Source organism: Mesoplodon densirostris, chromosome 4, assembly GCF_025265405.1.
Source record: "Mesoplodon densirostris isolate mMesDen1 chromosome 4, mMesDen1 primary haplotype, whole genome shotgun sequence".
In the NCBI taxonomy this organism is placed as follows: Eukaryota; Metazoa; Chordata; class Mammalia; order Artiodactyla; family Ziphiidae; genus Mesoplodon; species Mesoplodon densirostris.
Genome location: NC_082664.1, coordinates 88,498,439 through 88,512,586, shown reverse-complemented (window position 1 = coordinate 88,512,586; position 14,148 = coordinate 88,498,439). Strand labels below are relative to the sequence as shown.

At 41.4% G+C, this 14,148-nt stretch overlaps 1 protein-coding gene across 2 annotated transcripts in view; it reads right to left on the bottom strand.

Moving 5' to 3' along the window:
• The window catches only part of TUBGCP4 (tubulin gamma complex component 4), a 58,268-nt gene that overhangs the window by 40,990 nt on the left and 3,130 nt on the right, over positions 1–14,148 (bottom strand). Inside the window, exons 2-3 of one of the 2 annotated variants that reach the window (XM_060096723.1) lie at positions 3,336–3,464; positions 88–210 (exon numbers count right to left, since the gene is read on the bottom strand). In XM_060096723.1, coding sequence (XP_059952706.1) covers positions 88–210; positions 3,336–3,464 — 252 coding nt within the window. Of the gene's footprint in view, positions 1–87; positions 211–3,335; positions 3,465–14,148 lie in introns of those variants that run through there. The other variant, XM_060096724.1, reaches the window with a different exon arrangement.

Sequence of the window (14,148 nt, the reverse complement as noted above, 5' to 3'; positions counted from 1 at the left end):
CACCTGACCGTATCAAAGGGCATTTCAAATCAGGAGCATGTCCTCATCTGCTGTCTCAGAGGTGTTCTGTCCCGTATTTCTTCTCACCTCTTGTTCCAAATCAAGCAGTGCTTGGCGATAAGGCTGCAAAACTGAATCCAGCCCCGTGCAGAAGGCCCTTAGGTAGATTCCATGTGACCCACCTTGGCCCTGCTGAGATGGATGGTGATCCTGAAATCAAACAAAGAGAAGTCAACTTTTCAGCTCAGACCCTGAAACCCAAGGAAGACATTATCCTTTATTAATGGCATTTTTTTTGTTTAAATAATTCCCTATCAAAGCAGTGCTTCAATGAGAGGAAAACCTGAGTGAAGAGACCTTTTAAAATGTGATAATGTTTTCATTTTCCAAGTGGCTCAGATGTTACAAACAACCAGGTATTACTCTATACTGTCACTAGAGGTTTTTCAACAACTCAATTCTAACCTTATAACTTCTAGCTTAAATTAAATCCCTTTGGTGGTTTCCCCTTGCCCCAGAATAACATCTAAACCCCTCTACATGGTATACAACAACTTCCGTATTCTGGCCCTTACTCTCTCTCCAAAATTATCTTTAACTTCTTCTAACTTCACATCTTCATTTACAGATTACTCAGCAGTTCCCTGAATGTGCCTTGTTTCTATCTCTCACCCCTGTGAATGAGTGTTATCTGCTTATAACTATGTGCTCATGTTTGTGACAAATACCTACTCTTCCTGCAGGACCCAACTCCAGCACCTCTTCCCTGCAAAGCCCTTTCTAACTCTCCCTAGGGAATTAATAGCTCCCCTTTGTTGCTTTCACAGCATCCCTGTTTAGAGCTGGAACTGAACTTTTGTTTATCTGTCCCCTCACTAGACCAAGAGCTTCATGAAGCAAGGGCCCATATTTTGTTCATCTTTGCATTTCATTTCCTAGCACAGTTCTTTGAACAGATGGTAGCTATTTACTGAATAAATAAAATGACCTCAGTCCTCCTTCTAACAACCCTTCTCCTGCCTAGATGGCAATTCATCAAAAACACGAACCTGATAGCCAATGTGGGGAATTAGAAGACACCCACCAAGAGACTATTAACAAATATGGTTTGTCTTTCAAGAAAGCTGAAGTTTTTTTATAAAAGCATTCTTCTTCTACACGGGGGAACTGCAATTAACAGTTGACTAGAGGCCATGATGACTAGCCTTTCTGGCTATGTACTGATTTGCGTGGTCAGGCTCTGGTGGTGGTAGATACCATAGCAGAATTCAGCAACAAATGGGGTAGGAAGCTTGGGCTCAGAGGTTATAAGGCACACTGTAGCCAGAGGATGCTGCATAGGATACTAGTAGTTCCTGGAGATAAATGTTCCCAGCTATAATAAGAACAGCATGGGCATAGGGTGAAACAGACCAGGTTGGCTTACAACCAGGTGATTTTGTTTTGGTTGTGTCATTCCAGAGAACTGAATGTCTTCATTTATCACAAAATGAAAGAAAAAATGAGACTGCTTTTACTTTTCAAAAAAAAAAAAGAGGTACTATAAATATCTTTAGAATTTGGGAAAGTAGGAATTCACATATAAGATCCACATAGTCACACGAATATAGGACAGGTTTGGTTTTTTTAAAGTGTTATACACAAACACTTAAGAGCCTTTTTCATCTATATTAATATGTATACAGGTTCCAACTTTGATCATTGTGTTCTCATTATTATGACTTCATAGCAAACTGGCATTGATTAGGTTTTTTTAATATAAATTTATTTATTTATTTTTGGCTGCATTGGGTCTTCGTTGCTGCACGCAGGCTTTCTCTAGTTGCGGCACACAGGCTTTCTCTAGTTGTGGCAAGCGGGGTCTACTCTTTGTTGCAGTGTTCGGGCTTCTCATTGCGGTGGCTTCTCTTGCTGTGGAGCATGGGCTCTAGGCACGTGGGCTTCAGTAGTTGTGGCACGTGGGCTCAGTAGTTGTGGCTCACGGGCTCTAGAGCACCAGCTTAGCAGTTGTGGCTCACGGGCTCTGCGACATGTGGGATCTTCCTGGACCAGGGCTCGAACCCGTGTCCCCTGCCTTGGCAGGTGGATTCTTAACCACTGCACTACCAGGGAAGTCCCTGGCATTGATTAGATTTTAAATTCTTTTCTCTGCAACAAAATCTGTTTGAATCAGAATCCCTGTCCCAGAGATGAAAATATAAGGCATTATTCTGACTCCTTTGTCCCATAGATTACCACCAAGGACCTGACAACCAGTTTATATAACAGGGGCCAGGTGGTACTGACTGCATTGTTTCAGAAAACCATCCTTCCTTTTCCTTTCTAGAAGTCTTTGCCTTTCTCTTCGACCAGAATCATTCTTTCCACTGGGAAATAGTCATCATTGAATCAGAGTCACACAATGCAGCAATCTTCTTACTTACCACTGACAGAATTGCAGACTGTTAAAAGTAAAAGAGAGGGCTTCCCTGGTGGCGCAGTGGCTGAGAGTCCGCCTGCCGATGCAGGGGACACAGGTTCGTGCCCCGGTCCGGGAGGATCCCACATGCCGTGGAGCGGCTGGGCCCGTGAGCCATGGCCGCTGAGCCTGCGTGTCCGGAGCCTGTGCTCCGCAACGGGAGAGGCCACAACAGTGAGAGGCCCGCGTACAGAAAAAAAAAAATTTTTTTTTGAGTGTCTACTATATGCCAGGCGCTTCACATGAATTACCTTGTTTAATCCCCACAACCCTATTAGATAGGTACTATCTATCCCCATTTTATAGGTAAGGAAACCGAGCCTCAGGTTACTGCTGAGCAGTCTATGGCCAGTAAGTGATGGACAGGAAACAAATCTTTGGCCTCTACACTATAAAGCACTGACTTCCAATTAATTTATATTAATCAATAATATTTATTAAGTCTTACCACATGCCAAGAACCTTCTCCAGTTTAACTCTTATTTACAAATAAGAAAAAGGAAGCCTGAAGATTTTAGTTGCCTGCCTCAATGTGACTGCAGTAGTTAGAAGTAGAGTGGCAAAGGAATTTTAAATAATGCTTTGTGTTTTCACCTCTGGGACTGGAATTCTGGTCCAGCTCAAACTGATTTAGTTCAGGTCTCTTAAAACTTGGGCAAAGCATACTTTCTCTTACATCCATCTGCCTAAATTGGTCCCCATGTATATTTTCCCTTGTTTGAGGTACAGTCACCTTGCCTTCACTTGAATAATTCCAGTGATGAGAAATTCATAACTTCTTGACACTTACATCACATGAATTATCAATGGATTCATTGAAAGCTTGACATAGCTCCAGGCCTAGGGAGATGTACATTCCCTGAGAACAGGAACCTACCTGCTGCTGCACATGGCCCGTGTACTGTTCAATGAACTCTGTGAAACGAATGTAGTCTGTGCCCAGCCGGCAGAGTCGATTCAGGACACTGGTTTCACTGGGATGGAGAAATGGGAAGTCCTGTGACACCTGCAGGAGAGGAATAATGCTAAAAATGCTGATGCCCGCTACTCACTGCTCACTAGAACGATTGTCTCCCTTTGCAAGATGGCTATTTAAGACTGGTAAGTTCTAGATAACAAAAGTATTTCCAAATCACCACAAAGACGTTGTTCCCAAGTCCCAACTTAATTATTTATTGAAATAGGCAGTAATGCATGGTAAAGAATTTAAACAGTACAAAATGGTATACATTAAAAATAAGTCAACCTCCACAGAGGCAGCCACTACTACCTGTTTTTTTTTTTAACTGAAGTATAAATATTATATTGGTTTCAGGTGTACAACATAGTGATTCAGTATTTTTACAGATTACACACTATACTAAGTTATTATAAAAGACTGACTAGGGGCTTCCCTGGTGGCACAGTGGTTAAGAATCCGCCTGCCAATGCAGGGGACACAGGTTCTATCCCTGGTCTGGGAAGATCCCACATGCCACAGAGCAACTAAGCCCGTGCGCCACAACTACTGAGCCTGTGCTCTAGAGCCCACGAGCCACAACTACTGAGCCCATGCGCAGCAGCAATGACCCGACGCAGCCCCAAATAAATAAATTTATTTAAAAAAAGACTGACTATATTCCTGTGCTGTACATTACATGCCCGTGACTTGTTTATTTTGTAACTGGTAGTTTGTACCTCTTAATACCCTTCACCTATTTCATCCCTCCCCCATCCCTCTCCCTTCTAGCAACTACCATTTGTCCTCTATATCAATGCATTTGTTTCTGTCTTGATATGTTTGTCTGTTTTGTTTTCTAAATTCCACATATAAGTGAAATCATAAAGTATTTGTCTTTCTCTGTCTGACTTATTTCACTAAGCATAATATCATCCAGGCCCATCCATGTTGTCACAAATGGCAAGATTTCATTCTTTTTCATGGCTAAGTATATTACCTATTCCTTATGGAATCTTCTTGGGATGGTCTATAAGGATATATAGGGTTTTTGAGCTGGTTGCAACAAAGTCTCTTGAGCAATGTTGCTCACTCTTGGTTCTGCAGATTCCAGAGGTTTCTCAGACATATTCTTAGGATTTACAAATTCTCTATGAAAATTTAAATTTTGTTTTCATTTTGATAAAAATGTAAAATTAACGTAGCATATTATAATCTGTAAAAGCACCTTATAACTGGACATATAATTTAGTGTCCGTATTTTCATGTGTATTTTTAATTTAAATCATGGCCAAATGATAGCCTAGTATGGTATGTAAAGACTTCACAGCAGTTCAAGCAGAAAAATAGTAGGGGGAGAATGTATTCATTCAATCAACTAAGAAAAAAATCATAGCAAAATATACATAAAAGGTACCATTTTAGCCATTATCAGGTGTACAGTTTAGTGGCACTAAGTGCATTCACTTTGTTGTGCAACCATCACCACCATCCATCTCCAGAACTTTTTCATCTTCCCAAACTAAAACTCTGTACCTCTTGAATGATGACTCCCCATTGTTCCTTCCCACACACACCCTGGCAAGTACCCTTCTAATTTCTGTCTCTGTGAATTTGACTACTCTACAATATTTATCCATTTGTGACTGGCTTATTTCACTTAGCATAGTGTCTTCAAGGTTCATCCATGTTGTAGCACGTGTTAGAATCTCTCTCCTTTCTAAGGCTGAATAATATTCCATTGTATGTACATGCCGCATTTTGTTTATTCACTTCATTTGTCTGTGGACATCTGAGTTGCTTCTGCCTTTTGGCTATTGTGAATAATGCTGCTATGAACATGGGTGTACAAATATCTATTTGAGTCCCTGCTTTCACTTCTTTTGGGTATATACCCAGGAATAAAACTGCTGGATCATTTGTAATTCTGTGTTTAATTTTTGGAGGAGTCACCATATTGTTTTCCACAGGGACTGCACCATTTTACATTTCCACCAGCAATGCACAAGGGTTCTAATTTCTCTACAACCTCACCAACACTTGTTATTTTCTGTTTTTTTGGCAATAACCATCCTAAAGGGTATAAAATGATAGCTTATTGTGCTTTTGATTTGCATTTCCCTAATGAATAGCGATATTGATCATCTTTTCACTTGTTTGTTGCCCATTGTATATCTTCTTTGGAGAATCAACCAACTTTTAGTGACCACGTACTTATCCCAGGCACTGTGCTAACATTCCAAGATTAAATAGTGAACAAAATCAGACATATTTACTACTCCCAAGGAACGCAGAATATTTCACATTCATATTGTATTGTATTTTGTGGAAGCCATCTTTATGTAACAGTAACTGTAGTAATAAATAGGCAAAGAAGAATTTTTCTGTTAACTGATTCCACAATAATTTGATTAGGAATCCATTTAATGTAGATTTTAATGACACAACGCTAACCATACCTTCAAGTTAACAACTTAAAAGGTAGCATGACATGTCCTTAAGAACCTGGTCTCTGGAGCCAGATTGCCTGGGTGTGAATCCCTGAGTTGCCTCTTACTTGCTTGAAATCTTAGGCAAGCAATACCCCTCTGTGCCTCAGTTTTCATACCTATAAAGATGATAATTGTGAGGATTAAATAAATTAATACATGTAAATCACATGTGCCAAGCACATAGCAAGTGCTCAATACATGTCAGCAATTTTTTATTATTAGGACAGCTCTACTCAGTTATTAAGTGATACTCCTATTAAAATTGGCATTTGAGCAGTGTTTGTTGGCAGAGTTTTAGAAAAGTTCCAGGTCTGGTTACTCTGAAACAACAAACGATAGCTTAAAATTATTGGTACCATTTGGTACAACCTACTTATATGAACAGGCATTCTCTTCATTAGAGTTACTGAAGTCAAAATAGAAAACAGAGAGCCAGATCTGCATTCTACCATTTAACTCAATGTTGACAATTTAGTTTGAGCAAAACAACAGTATATATTACATTAGATCAGTGGTTCTCAGTGGGGGCAATTTTGCCCCCAGGGGACATGGTAATGTCTGGAGATGTTTGGTTGCCACAACTCAGGGGATACCACTGGCATCTAGCAAGTAGAGGCCATGGATGCTGCTAAACATCCTACAATGCACAGGACGGCCCCCACAGCAAAGAATTATCCAGTCCAAAATGTCAGTAGTGCCAATGCTGAGAAGCTGCATTAGATTAACGTTAATTTGAATTTATCAGTTTGGTAGTTTTATTTACTTTGTAAAAATAACTGGTTTTACAGTTGTTTAAGAGCAATATACTTGAGTTTATACTTAGCTTAATGTGTATACATATTCAATATTACAATAAACTTATTTTTATCAACACTGGGCATTCATGACAATTTTTCCCTTTATCGAAATGTGAAAAACACCGTTCTGCAGAAAGTATGCAATATTTGCTGATTTTGGTGGAATTTTTTCTTTCACAAATAGCTTAATACCTACTATGTGGCAGAAACTGTACTAGGTGCTCCTGGTACATCTATGAAGAAGACCACTGTGGTCTTAGCCCCCATGGGCAATCTATGTGAGAGAAAGACTAAACATAGGTAACAACAATAAATAATATGAACTGTGATGTCCTATCAGGGAAATAAACAAGTTGCTGTGATAGAAAATAATGGCATAAGGAGTATACTTAAAGAGGTGGTCAGAGAAGGTTTTTCTGAGAAGGTAACTTTAAAGCTGAGAACTTAAGGAGGAAATATCCGATTGAGACTTTTTTATAAGAAAAAAAGGAAGGCAGCTATTGTTCCCATATTCTTTCATCTCTTTTTACTTCCAACAATCAGGCACAAACAATTACCTCCTGAATATTTTTCTCCTATATTCCTGGCATTGTGCTAGTTTTACAGGAGAAAAGAAATAATAACAAAAGGAATCTGTTTGATTTATAAGTTTTATAGACCAAGAATGTAAATTTTCTGCTCCTCTACAGCCTATACTACCAATTCTCATAGGAACAGGCAAGACTTTGTGATCAGACAGAGCTAGATTCAAATCTTGCCTTATCAAGACTAGCCACCATAAAGTTCTCTGAACTTCAGTTTGCTCATTTGTAAACTGGGGCCAACAATACCTAAGTTACTAAGTTATGGAGATGATTAGATAATATTACTGGAAGCAGGAGTAGAAAAGAGTGGTTCAGATACTGGAGCCAGACAAAACTGAGTTCAAAAGGAAAAAGAAGCTTTAAATGCCACAATACACCAGATAGATTTAATTGATATTTATAGGACATTCCATCCAAAAACAGCAGATTACGCTTTCTTCTCAAGTGTGCATGGAACATTCTCCAGGATAGATCACATCTTGGGTCACAAATCAAGCCTCAGCCAATTTAAGAAAATTGAAATCATATCAAGCATCTTTTCTTTTTTTTTTTTGCGGTACGCGGGCCTCTCACTGCCGCGGCCTCTTCCATTGCGGAGCACAGGGTCCAGACGCGCAGGCCCAGCGGCCATGGCCCACGGGCCCAGCCTCTCCGCGGCACGTGGGACCCTCCTGGACCGGGTCACGAACCCGTGTCCCCTGCATCGGCAGGCGGACTCTCAACCACTGCGCCACCAGGGAAGCCCTGTAATTCATTTCTAATCTCATAGCGTTGTGGTCAGAAAAAATGCTTGAGGGCTTCCCTGGTGGCGCAGTGGTTGGGAGTCCGCCTGCCGATGCAGGGGACTCGGGTTCATGCCCCGGTCCAGGAAGATCCCACGTGCCGCGGAGCGGCTGGGCCTGTGAGCCATGGCCGCTGAGCCTGCGCGTCCGGAGCCTGTGCTCCGCAGTGGGAGAGGCCACAACAGTGAGAGGCCCGCGTACCGCAAAAAAAAAAAAAAGACACATGCACCCCAATGTTCATTGCAGCACTATTTACAATAGCCAGGTCATGGAAGCAACCTAAATGCCCATCGACAGACGAATGGATAAAGAAGATGTGGTACATATATACAATGGAATATTACTCAGCCATAAAAAGGAACGAAATTGGGTCATTTGTAGAGACGTGGATGGATCTAGAGACTGTCATACAGAGTGAAGTAAGTCAGAGAGAGAAAAACAAATATCGTATATTAACACATATATGTGCAACCTAGAAAAATGGTACAGATGAACTGGTTTGCAGGGCAGAAATTGAGACACAGATGTAGAGAACAAACGTATGGACACCAAGCGGGGAAAGCGGCGGGGTGGTGGTGGTGGTGGTGTGATGAATTGGGTATCGGCTTTCAGTCGGAGCGGAGGGAGAGGACTGGGGCTTGCGGCAGGAAGAGAGCCTTAAGGGGTTAGTGCACCACGGCTAGCCCGGAGGGAGTCCGGGGAAAGGGTCTGGAGCTGCCGAAGAGGCAAGAGACTTTTTTCCCTTTTGTTTCCTGGTGCGCGAGGAGAGGGCATTAAGAGGGCTGCTTGGGGAAGCGCCGGAGACAGGCGCGAGCCGCGGCTAAAGGCACGGACCTCGGAGACGGGCGTGGGACGCTGGGGCTGCTGCTGCCGCTGCCGCCGCCGCCGCGGGGCCTGTGTGCGAGCGCGGGTCACTGTCCGCCCCGCCTTCCGGGGGGCCTGTGCACCCCGCCACTGCCGGGGTCCCGGGACCCGGGGACGGCTTTCCCGGGAAAGCGCACGGAGCACCTCGGGCTGCTGCAACGTCACGCTGGCCTCTGCCGCCGCAGGCCCGCCCCACACTGCGCGCCCCTCCCTCCCCTCTGCCTGAGTGAGCCAGAGCCCCCGAATCAGCGGCTCCTTTAAACCCGTCCTGTCTGAGCGAAGAACGGACGCCCTCCGGCGACCTACGCGCAGAGGCGGGGCCAGGTCCAAGGCTGAGACCCGGGAGCTGTGAGAGCAGAGACAGGGAAATCTCTCTGTGCAGCCTCGGAGGCAGCGGATTAAAGCTCCACGGTCCATTTGATGTGCCCTGCGTCTGTGGAGTGCATGAATGGACAGCGAATCATCCCAAATTGAGGAAGTGGACTTTGAGGACAAGATTTAAGACTTTCCCCCCTTTTCCTCTTTTTACAATGAATTATTCCAAATTAAGGAGGTGGACTTAGAGAGCAAGATTTCAGACTTCTCGCCCTTTTCCTCTTTTTACAACGAATTATCCCAAATTGAGGAGGTGGACTTGGAGAGCAAGATTTTCGATTTTTCCCCCTGCTCTCTTTTTGTGAATGTGTATGTGTAATCTTCTGTGTAAGATTCTCTCTGTATAGCTTTGCTTCCACCATATGTCCCAGGGTTCTATCTGTCCGTTTTTTTTCAACAATTACTTTTTAATTTTAATAACGCTACTATATTTCATACTTTATTCTATTTTACTTTACCTGCTCTTTCTGTTTTTCCTACCTTCCCTTCCTCCCTCCCTCCCTCCGCTCCTCCTTTCCTTCTTTCTTTTTCTTTCCTCCCTCCCTCCCACCCTTCTTCTTTCCACTTTCTTTTTCTTTCCTTCCTCCCTCCCTCCCTCCTGTCTTTCTTTCTTTCCTTCCTCCCTCCCTTCTTCCATTCACTCTTCCTTTTGCTTTCATTCCTCCCTCTCCCTCCTTTTTTTCTTTCTTTCTTTCCATCCTTCCTCCCTCCCTCCCTCCTTTCTTTCTTCCTTCCTTTCTTCCCTTCCTCCTTTCTTTCCCTCTCTCTTTCTTTCTTCTACTAATTCATTCTTTCTACTTTTTCTCCCTGTTATTCTGAGCCGGGTGGATGAAAGGCTCTTGGTGCTGCAGCCAGGAGTCAGTGCTGTGCCTCTGAAGTGGGAGAGCCAACTTCAGGACACGGGTCCACAAGAGACCTCCCAGCTCCACATAATATCAAGCAGCGAAAATCTCCCAGAGATCTCCATCTCAACACCACCACCCAGCTTCAGTCAACGACCAGCAAGCTACAGTGCTGGTCACCCTATGCCAAGCAACTAGCAAGGCAGGAACACAACCCCACCCATTAGCAGAGAGGCTACCTAAAAACATAATAAGGCCACAGGCACCCCAAAACACACCACCAGACGTGGACCTGTCCACCAGAAAGACAAGATCGAGCCTCAACCACCAGAACACAGGCATTAGTCCCCCCCACCAGGAAGCCTACACAACCTACTGAAACAACCTTAGCCACTGGGGACAGACACCAAAAACAACAGGAACTACGAATCTGCAGCCTGCAAAAAGGAGACCCCAAACACAGTAACATAAGCAAAATGAGAAGACAGAAAAACACACAGCAGGTGAAGGAGCAAGATAAAAACCTACCAGACCTAACAAATGAAGAGGTAATAGGCAGTCTACCTGAAAAAGAATTCAGAATAATGATAGTAAAGCTGATCCAAGATTCTATTTCCAAGATCCAAAATCTTGTAAATAGAATAGACAAAATGCAAGAAACAGTTAACAAGGACCTAGAAGAACTAAAGATGAATCAAGCATCGATTAAAAACACAATACATGAAATGAAAAATACTCTAGATGGGATCAATAGCAGAATAACTGAGGCAGAAGAACGGATAAGTTACCAGGAAGATAAAATAGTGGAAATAACTGATGCAGAGCAAAATAAAGAAAAAAGAATGAAAAGAACAGAGGACAGTCTCAGAGACCTCTGGGACAACATTAAACGCACCAATATTCGAATTATAGGGGTTCCAGAAGAAGAAGAGAAAAAGAAAGGGACTGAGAAAATATTTGAAGAGATTATAGTTGAAAACTTCCCTAATATGGGAAAGGAAATAGTTAATCAAGTCCAGGAGGCACAGAGAGTCCCATACAGAATAAATCCAAGGAGAAAAACGCCAAGACACATATTAATCAAACTGTCAAAAATTAAACACAAAGAAATCATATTAAAAGCAGCAAGGCAAAAACAACAAATAACACACAAGGGAATCCCCATCAGGTTAACAGCTGATCTCTCAGCAGAAACTCTACAAGCCAGAAGGGAGTGGCAGGACATAATTAAAGTGATGAAGGAGAGAAACCTGCAACCAAGATTACTCTACCCAGCAAGGATCTCATTCAGATTTGATGGAGAAATTAAAACGTTTACAGACAAGCAAAAGCTGAGAGAGTTCAGCACCACCAAACCAGCTTTACAACAAATGCTAAAGGAACTTCTCTAGGCAAGAAACACAACAGAAGAAATATACCTACAATAACGAACCCAAAGCAATTAAGGAAATGGGAATAGGAACATACATATCAATAATTACCTTAAATGTAAATGGACTAAATGCTCCCACCAAAAGACACAGATTGGCTGAATGGATACAAAAACAAGACCCATATATATGCTGTCTACAAGAGACCCACTTCAGACCTAGAGACACATACAGATCGAAAGTAAGGGGATGGAAAAAGATATTCCATGCAAATGGAAATCAAAAGAAAGCTGGAGTAGCAATTCTCATATCAGACAAAATAGACTTTAAAATAAAGACTATTAGAAGAGACAAAGAAGGACACTACATAACGATAAAGGGATGGATCCAAGAAGAAGATATAACAATTGTAAATATTTATGCACCCAACATAGGAGCACCTCAATACATAAGGCAAATACTAACAGCCATAAAAGGGGAAATCGACAGTAACACAATCATAGTAGGGGACTTTAACACCCCACTTTCACCAATGGACAGATCATGCAAAATGAAAATAAATAAGGAAACACAAGCTTTAAATGATACATTAAACAAGATGGACTTAGTTGATATTTATAGGACATTCCATCCAAAAACAACAGACTACACATTTTTCTCAAGTGCTCATGGAACATTCTCCAGGATAGATCATATCTTGGGTCACAAATCAAGCCTTGGTAAATTTAAGAAAATTGAAATTGTATCAAGTATCTTTTCCGACCACAATGCTATGAGACTAGACATCAATTACAGGAAAAGATCTGTAAAAAATACAAACACATGGAGGCTAAACAATACACTACTCAATAACGAAGTGATCACTGAAGAAATCAAAGAGGAAATTAAAAAATACCTAGAAACAAATGACAATGGAGACACGACGACCCAAAACCTATGGGGCGCAGCAAAAGCAGTTCTAAGGGGGAAGTTTATAGCAATACAATCCCACCTTAAGAAACAGGAAACATCTCGAGTAAACAACCTGACCCTGCACCTAAAGCAATTAGAGAAAGAAGAACAAAAAACCCCCAAAGTTAGCAGAAGGAAAGAAATCATAAAGATCAGATCAGTAATAAATGAAAAAGAAATGAAGGAAACGATAGCAAAGATCAACCAAACTAAAAGCTGGTTCTTTGAGAAGATAAACAAAATTGACAAACCATTAGCCAGACTCATCAAGAAAAAAAGGGAGAAGACTCAAATCAATAGAATTAGAAATGAAAAAGGAGAAGTAACAACTGACACTGCAGAAATACAAAAGATCATGAGATTACTACAAGCAACTCTATGCCAATAAAATGGACAACCTGGAAGAAATGGACAAATTCTTAGAAATGCACAACCTGCCAAGACTGAATCAGGAAGAAATAGAAAATATGAATAGACCAATCACAAGCACTGAAATTGACACTGTGATTAAAAATCTTCCAACAAACAAGAGCCCAGGACCAGATGGCTATTCTATCTACCAGGCGAATTCTATCAAACATTTAGAGAAGAGCTAACACCCATCCTTCTCAAACTCTTCCAAACAATATCAGAGGAAGGAACACTCCCAAACTCATTCTACGAGGCCACCATCACCTTGATACCCAAACCAGGCAAGGATGTCACAAAGAAAGAAAATTACAGGCCAATATCACTGATGAACATAGATGCAAAAATCCTCAACAAAATACTAGCAAACAGAATCCAACAGCACATTAAAAGGATCATACACCATGATCAAGTGGGGTTTATTCCAGGAATGCAAGGATTCTTCAATATATGCAAATCAATCAATGTGATACACCATATTAACAAGTTGAAGGAGAAAAACCACATGATCATCTCAATAGATGCAGAGAAAGCTTTCGACAAAATTCAACACCCATTTATGATAAAAACCCTGCAGAAAGTAGGCATAGAGGGAACTTTCCTCAACATAATAAAGGCCATATATGACAAACCCACAGCCAACATCGTCCTCAATGGTGAAAAACTGAAACCATTTCCACTAAGATCAGGAACAAGACAAGGCTGCCCATTCTCACCACTCTTATTCAACCTAGTTTTGGAAGTTTTAGCCACAGCAATCAGAGAAGAAAAGGAAATAAAAGGAATCCGAACTGGAAAAGAAGAAGCAAAGCTGTCACTGTTTGCAGATGACATGATACTATACATAGAGAATCCTAAAGATGCTACCAGAAAACTACTAGAGCTAATCAATGAATTTGGTAAAGTAGCAGGATACAAAATTAATGCACAGAAATCTCTGGCACTCCTATACACTAATGATGAAAAATCTGAAAGTGAAATCAAGAAAACACTCCCATTTACCACTGCAACAAAAAGAATAAAATATCTAGGAATAAACCTACCTAAGGAGACAAAAGACCTGTATGCAGAAAATTATAAGATACTGATGAAAGAAATTAAAGATGATACAAATAGATGGAGAGATATACGATGTTCCTGGATTGGAAGAATCAATATTGTGAAAATGACTCTACTACCCAAAGCAATCTACAGATTCAATGCAATCCCTATCAAACTACCACTGGCATTTTTCACAGAACTAGAACAAAAAATTTCAAAATTTGTTTGGAAAAACAAAAGACCCCGA